Source organism: Pseudophryne corroboree, chromosome 2 (assembly GCF_028390025.1).
Source record: "Pseudophryne corroboree isolate aPseCor3 chromosome 2, aPseCor3.hap2, whole genome shotgun sequence".
Taxonomy (NCBI): domain Eukaryota; kingdom Metazoa; phylum Chordata; class Amphibia; order Anura; family Myobatrachidae; genus Pseudophryne; species Pseudophryne corroboree.
Genome location: NC_086445.1, coordinates 212677936 through 212691270, shown reverse-complemented (window position 1 = coordinate 212691270; position 13335 = coordinate 212677936). Strand labels below are relative to the sequence as shown.

Genomic DNA, 13335 nt, shown 5'->3' with positions numbered 1-13335 from the left:
TGACTGCGCCCAAATTATGTGCCCCCCCCCACCCCCCTCCTTCAAAGCCCTCTGTCACCGTGTTCAGCAGGGGAGAGTCCGGAGAGCCAGCTTCTCAGCAGCGTGCTGTGGAGAAAATGGCGCTGGTTAGTGCTGTGGGATCAAGCTCCGCCCCCTCAGCGGCGGGCTTCGGTCCCGCTCAAAATGCAAAAAAACCTGGCGGGGGATTGTATATTATAATGCCATAGCTGAATATACCGTTTATGCTAGCCAAGAGGATTATTGCTGCCCAGGGCGCCCCCCCCCTGCGCTTATGTGTGTGTGTGTGTGTGTGTGTGTGTGTGTGTGTGTGTGTGTGTGTGTGTGTGTGTGAGCAATGGCGCGCAGCGTTACCTCAGTGAAGATCCGAAGTCTTCTGCCGCCTGTGAAGTCTTCTTTCTTCGTATACTCAGCCGGCTTCTATCTTCCGGCTCTGTGAGGAGGACGGCGGCGCGGCTCTGGGACGAACGGCTAGGGTGAGACCTGCGTTCCGATCCCTCTGGAGCGAATTGTGTCCAGTAGCCTAAGAAGCAGAGCCTATCACTGAAGTAGGTCTGCTTCTCTCTCCTCAGTCCCACGGCGCAGGGAGCCTGTTGCCAGCAGGACTCCCTGAAAATAAAAAACCTAACAAAATTCTTTATTACAGAGAAACTCAGGAGAGCTCCCCTGAAAGCACCCAGTCTCCTCTGGGCACAGGATCTAACTGAGGTCTGGAGGAGGGGCATAGAGGGAGGAGCCAGTGCACACCCATTCTAAAGTTTCTTTATAGTGCCCATGTCTCCTGCGGAGCCCGTCTATTCCCCATGGTCCTTACGGAGTTCCCAGCATCCTCTAGGACGTAAGAGAAATAAGAGTTGTCTACAATATGCCAAAACTTAACATTCAACCATGAATAGTACTGGTTAAATAGGGCATTAAGTGGTACACAGCAATGAACATAAAACAGAACTGGTCCGTGGGACAACAATAGGGCAGGCTCATTTCATACAAACTTACCACTGCACATCAGCCCAGGAACACTCTGTGATTGTGAAATAAGATGGCAGGAAGGGTGTTCACAAAGAGACCAAGATATAGGACAAATCTTGGGAAGGAAACCATCTGCAACCTGCAAGTGACTTATGGCTTAGGGGGAAGATTTATATCCCCCCAGGACAATGACCAAACTATGCAGCAAAAGACACGCTGGAGTGTCTTAAGCCCACTTCCACTTGAGAAAGATACTTTACAGTGTAGAAACGTGTTGCGAGGCGTAACGAAGGACGTGAAGTTTCAAACCAGCTAATTGAAAGGCCCCAAGGACACACTGAGGAATCAAAAGACTTTTGATAGGCCTATCTTGGCTTGATTTTGATATGAATAAATGTGTACTACAGTATATATTCAGGCATTTCCTTGTAAAATGTGATAGGCTGAAATATTTTATGCGAGTGTCATTTTTCTTATTAAGAACTGGGAAAGAGTTACACTAGGAGGGCAATACAATTGTTCTACCCCCAGAGCTGCCACTAGATGGTGCCCAACGAAGCAATTAAATTGTTGCTCCATTCGGGCGCAAATAGCTGCAGAGGAACACATTTCACATAACACTTAAATGTGTGATAAATCGAGAGTTTGGGCGCCTAAAGCAGTACTTTAGATGGGTTTCGCTTTTAGCGTGGCTAAATCCGGTATTAATGGGCATGCAAGTGCGGTACTCCTGCCCGGTGGGCACAATTAATTTTTATGGTTACAATTTTTGGGAGAATCTCCTTGTCATTGGGAAGAGAAAAGAGAAAATATTCAATCCATGATAAGCAGGACCCCGGGACCTCTTCCCTACATATATATGAAAAAATGTGAGAAAATCTATGGTGGAAGGAAAGATCACTTCTTCCTTGCTAAACACTGAAGGTTTTCCCTAATATAATTAACACGCTGCACTTTGGGCCTGATTCCACCTTGCATGCTATTCCAAAGGTCACGCATTTGAACGATTATCGGCGGTCTGTGCATGCGTCCAAGCTGCAATGTGCACACACGACAGTTGAATTGCAATTACGGTGCATTGAGAACTCATTCACAAATGATTGACAGTAAGTAACCGCTTTGTGGGAGGTAATGGGGAGTGACTGCAAAAACGCAGGTGTGTTCCGGCCATTTTAGGGGTGTGTCTCAGGCTATTTTGTATGCAGATTAACATTTCCGGCATCTCAGTAACGATGCCAGTGCCGCACGACCATACAGGGAGTCAATGGGCCTAATTCAGACCTGATTGCTGCTGTGCATTTTCGCACAGCAGCCGATCAGGTCTGAACTGCACATGCGCCGGCCATCTCAGCCCAGCGATCCTGTCTATCAGGCAGAGGCGGTCGCTGGGTGGGAGCAGTGTTGGGCCGCCATTTTAGGGGCACAGTCGACCGTGCGGGGGGTGAACCGCGGTGGATGCGTGACGTCACACGCAGCCGCTGCGACCCAGACAGCGACGGATAGCTCCCTGCCAGCGCACAGGAGCTGCGCTGGTAGGGAGCTACTCTTTAGGTACAAAAGCATCGCAGCCGTGCGATGCTTTTGTACCTGTGCGGGGGAGGATGGGGGGGGGGGGGGGGTAGGGCCCAACATGCGGGGCGGACTAGCCCTGTGCTAGGCTTCCCCACGCATATTTGAGTAACTGATCGTAGCCGTGCAAAATTTTGCACGGCTACGATCAGGTCTGAATTAGGCCCAATGTCTGCATGATCTGCGTCCAATGCTGCACGTGTATGCAGTTGTGGATAGCTGAGCCTGCTCTGGGGGGCTCCTCAATACAAGTTGTGGCAGTTGATGCATTAGCCTATTTTTGCATATTCACAACTACGACAATCACAGCTGCGGCAGTAATAGCTTGCAAGTAGGCCATGTGTGATTTTTGTATGTGATGAAGCGGTCATCCCTTTGTTATTTAGGGATACATTTTATGACATATTTCTTTAAGTTTAGCTGCTGTTATATAGAGAGTTCTGCGCTGGTACGGTCACACATATTTAGTATTTTAAAAAAAATGTTTTAGAGTGGTCCAGTCAAAAACCAGACTACTCTTACTGAGAATATGTCAAATAAATTGATAAGTGCTGTTCACCACAATCCCCATCCAGCCTGATTGGCTTTAGCAAAATTGCAAAGAATGTGGTGTGTCCAGATGTGCAAAGATAGTAGACGCATACCCGAACAGACTCACAACTATAACTGGGGCTAATTGTGCTTATACCAAGTACAATTAACGAGGTCTGACATCACAGCTCCCAGGCTATAAGAAAGGACTTTGCACAGAAATGTTCAGGCATAGTATTTGCCAATCAATTTGGCGCCGGGCAAAACACCTCCTAGGCGGCAAATTTATCCGCTGTCCATTCCAGAGACTCAAGCTATGCCTGACTATATACAAGAGAATTTATCCAAAGGATTAGACCATCTTCTTCACCTGCAGGAGCCGGATTCTTCTTCGTTAAGAAGAAAGACGGTGGCTTACGACCATGCATAGATTATCACGGACTTAATGAGAACACTGTGAAGAACAAGTACCCGCTGCCGTTAATTTCAGAATTATTCGACCGGGTAAAGGGAGCTAGTGTTTACGAAATTAGATCTTCGTGGAGCCTACAATTTAATTCGTATCCGTGCAGGGGATGAATGGAAGACTGCCTTTAATACCCGGGATGGGCATTACGAATACCTTGTAATGCCTTTTGGTCTTTGTAATGCTCCTGCAGTTTTCCAAAGCTATGTGAATGAACTTTTTCGAGATCTTCTCTACAAGTGTTTAGTAGTGTACTTGGATGACATCTTAATATTCTCCAAGGATCTTAAGTCTCGCCATCTCCAAGTTAAAGAGGTACTAACCCGCCTGAGGAAAAATCGACTATATTGTAAGTTGGAGAAGTGTACATTTGAAGTATCTTCTATACCATTCCTTGGTTATATTATTTCTGGATCAGAGCTACGTATGGATCCTGTAAAAGGTACAAGCTATACGAGACTGGTCCACTCCTACGACTCTCAAGGGGATTCAGCGATTCCGTGGCTTGGCTCATTTTTATAGGAAATTAATTAAGAATTACTCTACACCACAGCCCTGACTCGCAAGGGAGCAAATCCTTCGAACTGGTCTTCTGAAGCAATCAAAGCCTTCTCCGATTTGAAGCAAGCCTTTGTGTCAGCTCCCATTCTTTGACAGCCGGATTTGAACCGTCCTTTTCAAGTGGAGGTAGACGCATCTATGGAAGCAGTGGGAGCTGTGTTGTCACAAGTCTTTGAAGATACAAAAGTCCATCCCTGCGGATATTTCTCCTGTAAGTTTCTACCGGCTGAACGTAATTATGCTATTGGGGAGCAGGAATTACTTGCCATCAAATTGGCGTTTGAGGAGTGGAGATACCTTCTAGAGGGAGCACAACACCCCATCACAGTATATAAGGATCATAAGAATCTTCTATATCTGCAGTCGGCTCAATGTTTGAATCCACGACAAGCCTGATGGGCTCTTTTCTTCACCCAATTTAATTTTAAGCTCACCTATCTTCCCGGGTCTCAAAACAAAAAAGCAGATGCTCTTTCTCGGTCCTTCAATTCTTCCGAATCAAATGATGCTACCATGAATCAAGCCATTGTGAGTCCTACGTCCTTTTTAATGGCTCGAACTTCTCCAGTCCCGGTTCCTCCGCCTGGCAAAACCTTTGTCACCACAAATCTTCGAAAACGACTACTTACTTGGTCTCACTCTTCATCCTTCATGGGTCATCCTGGGGTCCTAAAGACTCTCAAATTTATTCAACAGTCTTACTGGTGGCCACGTCTTAAAGCCGATGTTCAAGAGTTTATAGCAGCATGTCCTAAATGTGCCCAACATAAAAAAGAGTCCAAGGGGTTCTCCTCCAGGTTTGCTACATCCGTTATCTATACCGAAACAACCGTGGACTCATATCTCAATGGATTTCGTGACCGATTTACCTCCATCAAAAGGGTGGAATACCATTTGGGTGATTTTCGAAAATGGCGCATTTCATTCCGTTAACTGGATTACCATCAGATCCTTCACTAGCCAGATTATTCCTTTCTGAGATCTTTAAATTGCATGGCCTTCCTCGAGAGATCATCTCTGATCAGGGAACACAGTTTGTAGCCAAGTTTTGGAGGTCGCTTTGTTCATCTTTAAACATTAAGTTGAATTTTTCTTCGGCATATCATCCCCAGACAGATGGACAAATAGAGAGTAAATCAAGATCTTGAAACCTTTCTCCAGTTATACATATCTTCCTCACAGTATTATTGAATTGACTACCTTCCATTACCAGAATTCAGTCATAATAATCTCTTTCATTCATCTTCAGAATCTACACCGTTTTATACTAATTATGGTTATCATCCTCGTGTGCCAGAGTTCCATTCTTTGCCAGCTCAAGAGGTTCCAGCAGCAGATCAAGTGCTTCAACGTTTGTCTAAAATCTGGAGTTGTGTGCGCAAGTCGTTGATTAAATCCTCTGCTCGTTATAAATCTTTTACGTAAGGCTGTACCAAACTACAAGGTAGGAGACCAAGTATGGATTTCTACTCGCAATTTTAAGTTCAAAGTTCCCTCTAAGAAGTTTGCTCCCTCCCAAGTTTATTGGTCCATTTCCCATAGGAAAAGGTACTCAATCCTGTGGCATACAAAGTCAAGTTGCCACCTTCTTTGAAAATTCCTAACGCCTTTCATACATCGTTGTTGAAACCTTTGATTCTCAATAAATTTCTTACTGCCACTGACCAAAGCTCCTAAAGTTCACTCTTTGCAGGATGAGGAATTTGAGGTTAAGGAGATTGCAGACTCACGTCGTCGATATGGACGTCTGCAGTTTCTTGTTGATTGGAAGGGTTATGGTCCGGAGGAGAGGTCCTGGTATTTTGCCGAAGATGTTCATGCTCCAAGGCTGGTACAAAAAAATTCTGCTCCAAGAATCCTGACAAAGTTCAAAGGTGTCCGGAGTCCACCCTTAAAGGAGGGGGGTACTATCACGAACCGATCACTCACCACGGCAGGTTCTGGGGTCCGTCCGTTACCGGTGCAGTTGCTCGCGGTGCTGTGCGGCCGTGTGGGGACGCGGTGTGGTCAGCAGCAGAGGTGATGCAGGTTCTGGGAGCCGGGAGTGCGGGGACAGAATGGCAGAAGGTGCCGCTGTGTGTCTGCAGTATAGGAGGTGGCCATATTGGAGACAAAATAAGCATCTGTGAGCACTTGTGAAACACCAGTGGGTAAGTGTTAGCCAGTCCCGTGCTTGTGCTGCCTTTAAGTAGGTCGGGATTATGTTACTCTGAGCCTGTGCTTTGTTGTATCTACTCTATGCATTAGCTCTGTGCTCTCTCTGTGATATCCTGTGTGGTTCCAGTGGTCCTTATATCGCCTCCGCTCCCAGGGGTTTGCCTGCAGCCTTCTCCGCAAGAGATCCACCAGCTCCCTGCTGTGCTGTTAGTTAATCGCTCTCCAAGTGGCAACAAGTGGATTCCTGGAGTCCTGTGAGAGGTTTCCCTGTTTGTTCAGTGACTGCCTGCTGTAATCACACAGTCTGTGGAACTTTCACTTACTCCTGGTTCTCGTTCTCTCATCATCCAGTTTAACTCATTCTTCACCATTGTCGCCTGCTGCAGCTCTTCACAGTGCTTCAAAGTATTATCTTCACAAACCTGCAAGTATTCCATTCAGTATTTTATCTTCATTGTTGCTTCATTCAAGGACAATTCTTCACAGCCTTCCAGTTTAACCTTTAAGCTTCAGTACAAGTCTCTACAGTTATTCATTTATGTCTACAATATCCAGTTAACACTCCTTACAGTTTGGCACCAATCATTGCTTCACTTGGACAATTCTGCATTCATACTCAAGCCTGTTTAAACTCAGTTGTATGAACATTTATTCAATGCATCAATAATACTGTTCCAGCTTATCATTATGCCATTCACTGCAGTACGTCAGTTTACTTACGGTGACTATTGATGGTCATTTAACTCATTATTGGAATCGGTCTTTTAATAAATATATGAGACGGAACGGTCTTCGTCCTCCCTGGTTTTACCATACTCCAGCACCTACACCTTCGGTTGGTCCAGGGTTAGTGGATTCATAAAAACAGTCGGCCCTGACAACTTGCTCTTAACTAACACTGTCTAAAATGACATGTAGAATACTTAAGTTTCTGTAAATACACAGCGCTGACAAGACAGGCGGTTTTACAAAGGACACAGTGCACAGCAGTCCCGGAGATCAGCCCAGCTATGCAATGGCGCCAAAATCTCTTCTGGGAATGAGGGAAGAGAGAGAGATGCAGCTCAGGGCGGGAACACCAGCAGTAGATGGAGCCCGGAGCTGGGGGAGGGGCTACAGGTCAGCGCCTTATCCCCTCTGCTGGATTTCACCCCCGGGTACTATGGAACCTACATTAAACGGATTTTAGTAAATCCGACCTGTGCTCCCTGCCCTGGTGGATATAGTGGTATCCCTGTATGGCCACAATGTCCACGCCAGCAGCGCGGTCCGTCTCCTGGGACCGCGAACGGATCACGAATTACCGGCGGGTCCCACCTGGGGGACCCTCTTACCTCCTCCCTGTCGTGCAGCCACGCGATCCAGGAGAGCAGCAGCGGTGGTGTGCCTAGAAACCGGTGCGTCCCCGCTGCAAGTACCCGGGAACCAGGCCACGGGAGTATGCAGCGCCGCTGAGGAGGTGATGGAGCCGCAGCACAGCATGTCAGAATGACATACAAGTGCTGCGGCCCTTGAAATCTTCTTAAAAAGCTCTTTTCAGGGCTGCCTAGCGCAGCCTTCCCTGTTAGTGACCTGCACTGCAGGCACCAACTTACAAACTGAGCTCCAGTGCCTGGTGGCGGGGATATCGAGGAGGCAGTGCAGTGCATCCTGGGAACAGTCAAAGCTTTAGCCTGTTGGTGCCTCAGATCAAGATCCAACTCTACACCCTGATGTTATTCCCTGTGGAATACCAGTGTACCCCGCTACAGAAAAGTCTAAAACTGCCGTCTTTCCGACAGATGGCAGCTTTCGACTGCAATTGAATATACCCCTATGTTTGCATTATGGTTATTTGTGTTGGGTTTTGGGGATTTTTTTAAATAATTTTTTATTACAATTTTCCTGTAAAATTCCAGTTATGTACCGGCTGCATCACAGTGCAAATTTCTGGGCCTTCAAACATATACGGTTGTATATCACTCATGCGGTCCTATGGCAGCGACGCATCGCATGGAAACAGGCCGGGATGTAGACATGTGATTCGCCGCTGCCATGGCACCGCATGAGTGACACACACCACTACGTGTTTGCAGAATCATACTTGGAGTACTATATCTGCATTATGGTTATTTGTGTGAGGTTTTTGGGGAGGGTGTGATTTTCTTTCTATTTCACTGTAAAATTCCAGTTCTGCACTTGCTGCTTCACAGTGCAACTTGGAGTACTATGTTTGCGAATGCGCGTGAAACAGTTGTGTATTATTCCTTAATACAATAAAAAATTTCTTTGGGTAAAACTGGTGTTTTTATTACAGGTAAATAGAAGGCAAAATATATCTAGGTGTTGATGCACTGCAACATGCCATCAAGCCCTGATGCTGTTGATACCGGTAGAGTATACAGTACAGGGCGGACAAAGGTTCCTAGCAAGTCCTGGAACTACACACACCAGCAAGTCCTGCCTTGTGGTGGAGAAAGGTGTTAAGGTAAAGGATGTATGCTTGTGTCCACTATTAGCTGCTTTAATACATAACACAGCAGGTTGGGAAACTACACGTCATCAAACCCTGATATAGTTTATACTGGTTTTGTACACACACTTGGGAGTATACAGTATATGGCGCGGAAAAGGTTTTAAAAGGGTGTATGCTTGTGCGCACTTGCTGGCGTGTGTAGTTTTGCAAGTCCTGGATTGCCATTTAGGGGGTGGGGCAAAGGTTAAAAGGATGTATGCAACAGTGCAGTACAAACGACAACAGGGCGAGTGTTTACATGAAGAGGAGTGTCACACACACAATGCTTCCTGACCAGAGTTTAATTATACACCCCCACAGAGGTGGACCTGGTTTTGTGTACAAACGTAAGAACAATAGCAAGACTGGTCGAAGGTGCATACACACAGCACTTTTGGTCCGACCTGGCCCTATCGAATCAGATGAAAATGAAACTGCACAGAAGAGGTGTTCCTCTGATTCGACCGGTTTTCTTCCAACAAAACATGATCGAAAGTGAGCACACACTCTTCTGATATCGAACGAAGGGCTCAAAAACTAAAGAAGGGGATGACAACTGTATAGGTGTGCACCCAGCTTTACTGTGGCCTGATCTAGTGTGGCAGAATTACAGTAAGAAATAAGAACGTTGTGCAATCAGCTTACAATATGCTGTACAAGATTATCAATGGTATGCAAGCAATTTCAGCAGTTGGGTTTGGCTGTTTCAGGATAGATATGCACTGTAGATATATGCCACCCATCCCTAGCATTCTCATAGCTGTACTACTGTATGTCCTGTTCTACAGTGATAACAATATGCACAACCATATAACATCTGCCATGCCTACAGCAGCTTGGCCGGATCAGGATCCCCAGCGATATTACACCCACCTACTAGGCACCACAACCTGAAATTAGAGCATCCCCCTGAATAACTGCAAGCTTCCAGTAACTCTGTAATGTACAGCTGTCTGATCTTTGTATAGATGAGGTTTTTGAGGATCCAGGAACTCTTTAACTTAACTTGCTTTAATATTTCAGGAACATGTAATTATTACAGAAAGTTAACCCCGGAACAGCGGTTACCCAGCTTCAGAAAGCATGCTGTAGTCAGCGACATGCAGGAAGTAGTGATAGCGCTTACCATCTAAGTGCTGGTAATTCTGGTCCGACATGGTGGCGGTTGTTACAGCTGGCTCACTTTCTTTGGAACAGGCCACATCAACTAAAACAGAAAATAAACAATTCTAAGCAAAGCAAACAGCCCTGTGTTCTTATCACACATGAACAAACACCATCTCTAGATTATTCAAAGTAAATCCACATTATTTACTATGTATTCCATCACCGACAGCGGGACCAGCAGTACGCTATGCATGTTAACAAATAGGACATGCAATTTATTACATACTGTAACATGTTATCGTCATAAAGCCACTTTCACGATAAACACATATGGGAAATCGCTGAAATAAATGAGCATCTCAGGCGATTCTCAGCCGTATATGCATAATGTCACATAGAAAGACAACAGTAAAGGCCCATACACACTGGGAGATTTTGAGCTGAAAGCAGCTCACTTTTGGTTTGTTGAGCTGCTTTCAGCACAAACCGCCCAGTGTGTATGCCCTGGCGATGAGCGCGGATGCGCGTCCCCGCTTCATGAACGGCGGGGTGAACGGCTTTCCATAGCGTCCTGCTATGGAAAGCAGTTCACCCCCGCTAACATCGCTGGGCAGGGGTGAAAAGCGCTCAGTGTGTATGCACCTAACAAAAGCCCTGCCTAGAGGAGAGAGAGGAGTAACAATGAACAACTTTGTGCTATTAGTATTTCCCAGCACTACCCCATATACCTTCAGAATGGAATACATACTAATTACCGGCGGCCGGGATGCCAACTGTCAAGATACGAACAGTGGCACCCCGGCCGCCAGTATGCCGGCTGCGGGGCGAACGCTACAAAGTCCGCTGCGGGCATGGTGGCTCGCTGCGCTTGCCACAGGTTTTATTCTCCCTCTCTATGGGTGTTGTGGACACCCATACAGGGAGAATAGCCTGGCCCACCGGTATTCCATGAGGCAGCATTGTACTGCATGTCGGGATGTTGGCGTCGGCATTGTGACAGGCGGTCTCCTGATTGCTTCCCCTAGGTATCTCCACACAGACTATTATATTAAACGCTTAGGTACTGTACGTCTAGGAGCATGGTCAAAACTGTTCATACATGTTTATGAATAACATGTTACAGGAACACACTGAAGTGTATCGGGATGCTTTGTAAGAGACCAGAAAATCCATGTAAATCAGGTAAACAATAATGAGACAAGTTCAGACCAGCAGGTTTGTAGAAGCTGCTCACAACATAACAAGCGCAAAACACTTTGATAATCAGTATCTGTCTCTGCTGTTCACACTGACTGCATTATAAATCAAGGGTCAGTCCTGAACCAGAGATCAGAGGCCTGTATGGCCTTCAGATTTATCTACTTGTGTAGCCTCCACTAGAATATGTTGTGAGCAATTACCGCTACTGCAGAAGTGCTAGTCTGAAGAAGCAGACAGGAAACAGTATATACTGTATGTGAAAGTGGTATTTCTATGCAGAGTATGGATGGACCTGCAGTAAGCTGTGTGGTGATTGGGGTCTGTGAAAAAAAGGAAAAGTAGAGATCTGTCCAATTCTGCCCCATTTTCTGAATTAGAATTTGTAAAGTGCTCTTCAGTGTGCCAATCACGTTTGGCAGAATATACAGAGCTTCTTAGTACCAGCCATGCTACATACAGACACATTTACTGGTCAACTAACAAATATAATATAACACTACTTAGGGATTAACATTCTCCAGGGCGATGAGAATTTAGTAATCCACTTATTATTACACAGTTTCCTGCACATTTTATCAATTCAGTTACTATGAACAAAACGCATTTCCAAAAGTAGCAGCAATAATCAAGGCTGAATCAAAGGAAAAGGTTGCCATTTATTATTTATTTAAAAAAAAACCACGACTACCACCTTTAAACTATTACCAAAACATTTCATGGGATGCAGATCTCCATATTAATCTACTGTTCCACTACTCCAAAATGGGGTCCATTCAATGTGCAAAGTGCACTTCACATGGAATAACATGTGGGTATTGAAGTAGTCACATTCATCATCAGTTCCAGTGTATAAGATTTATTACATGACAGAGTGGGTCAAAAGTGTCACATGCAAAGTGCACAGAAACCCAGGCGTACAACAATGAGCGTCTGTCCGGGACCATATGACCACCTTTGCATTCCACTCACACAGAATGCTGTAGATGTCTAAAAAAAATTTGATCTTCACTACATTGAAAAGTGAAAAATTCCAACAGTATAGCAAGTAGATTAACAGTTTGCATCTTTATTACCTTGTTTAATATATATGGTGGATAGAAAAAGGAGATGTATCTGCACACTTCTAGAGTCAATGAACTACTAAGGTTTGATCAAGCAGTTAATCCCCATTGAAATTTCTCAGTCTAATAGTAGGAATAGCTTTGCGGGGGTGCGGCCCGATTGCAACTCTAATTTAATATACAACAAAAGAGAACCAATAAGTAGTTGCCTAGTTGGGCGCACTAATGAAATTTTTTATTGATGTGATACTTTTAAAACTTAGCCTTTATTGCTTATACCTTCTAAAACTCCCCCTTATCTGGGGATTACACAGCAAAACATAGAGGTTAAAAAGTTTTTTGGACATATACAAACATATAAGTGAAAAGAAATAGATATAAGTGTGAATAGATTTAAAAGGCGGTACTACCACTGATTACTCCAACCAGGTGTAGAATTATGATATTTGATGGAGCCCCTGGGAGTCTGGGATGAATATTAACCTTGAGTGACAATAGCCTAAGTAAATTGGGGGATTTGGTTAATTGATACAGCCCAGACTCCCAGGGGCTCCATCAAATATCATAATTCTACACCTGGTTGGAGTAATCAGTGGTAGTACCGCCTTTTAAATCTATTCACACTTATACAAACATATAAGTGAAAAGAAATAGATATATGTCCAAAAAACTTTTTAACCTCTATGTTTTGCTGTGTAATCCCCAGATAAGGGGGAGTTTTAGAAGGTATAAGCAATAAAAGCTAAGTTTTAAAAGCATCACATCAATAAAAAATTTCATTAGTGCGCCCAACTAGGCAACTACTTTTTGGTTCTCTTTTGTTGTATATTAATATATATGGTCTTATTCAATACCAATTATCCACTTTGGCAGAAACAGAATGGAGCCTTTATACTAAGACTGTCCATTTCATGTTACATGGAATAACGGGTTCACTACGGCTGGCCGGCGGTCGGGCTCCCGGCGACCAGCATCCCGGCGCCGGGAGCCCGACCGCCGGCTTACCGACAGCTTGGCGAGCGCAAATGAGCCCCTTGCGGGCTCGCTGCGCTCGCCACGCTACGGGCACGGTGGCGCGCTACGCGCGCCACACTATTTTATTCTCCCTCTATGGGGGTCGTGGACCCCCACGAGGGAAAATAATTGTCGGTATTCCGGCTGTCGGGCTCCCGGCGCCGGTATACTGAGCGCCGGGAGCCCGA

General features: G+C 45.3%; 1 protein-coding gene and 1 long non-coding RNA gene across 2 annotated transcripts in view; one reads left to right on the top strand and one right to left on the bottom strand.

The window, feature by feature from the left end:
• LOC135009677 (uncharacterized) overlaps positions 1-9898 on the top strand; it is a 112547-nt gene extending 102649 nt beyond the window's left edge. Inside the window, exons 4-5 of the long non-coding RNA XR_010209201.1 lie at positions 8568-8738; positions 9789-9898. This is a non-coding gene — a long non-coding RNA (uncharacterized LOC135009677). The remainder of the gene's footprint in view (positions 1-8567; positions 8739-9788) is intronic.
• SLC11A2 (solute carrier family 11 member 2) overlaps positions 1-9968 on the bottom strand; it is a 121949-nt gene extending 111981 nt beyond the window's left edge. Inside the window, exon 1 of the mRNA XM_063952294.1 lies at positions 9892-9968. Coding sequence (XP_063808364.1) covers positions 9892-9922 — 31 coding nt within the window. The 5' untranslated portion in view covers positions 9923-9968. The remainder of the gene's footprint in view (positions 1-9891) is intronic.
• Positions 9969-13335: the final 3367 nt, after the last annotated feature.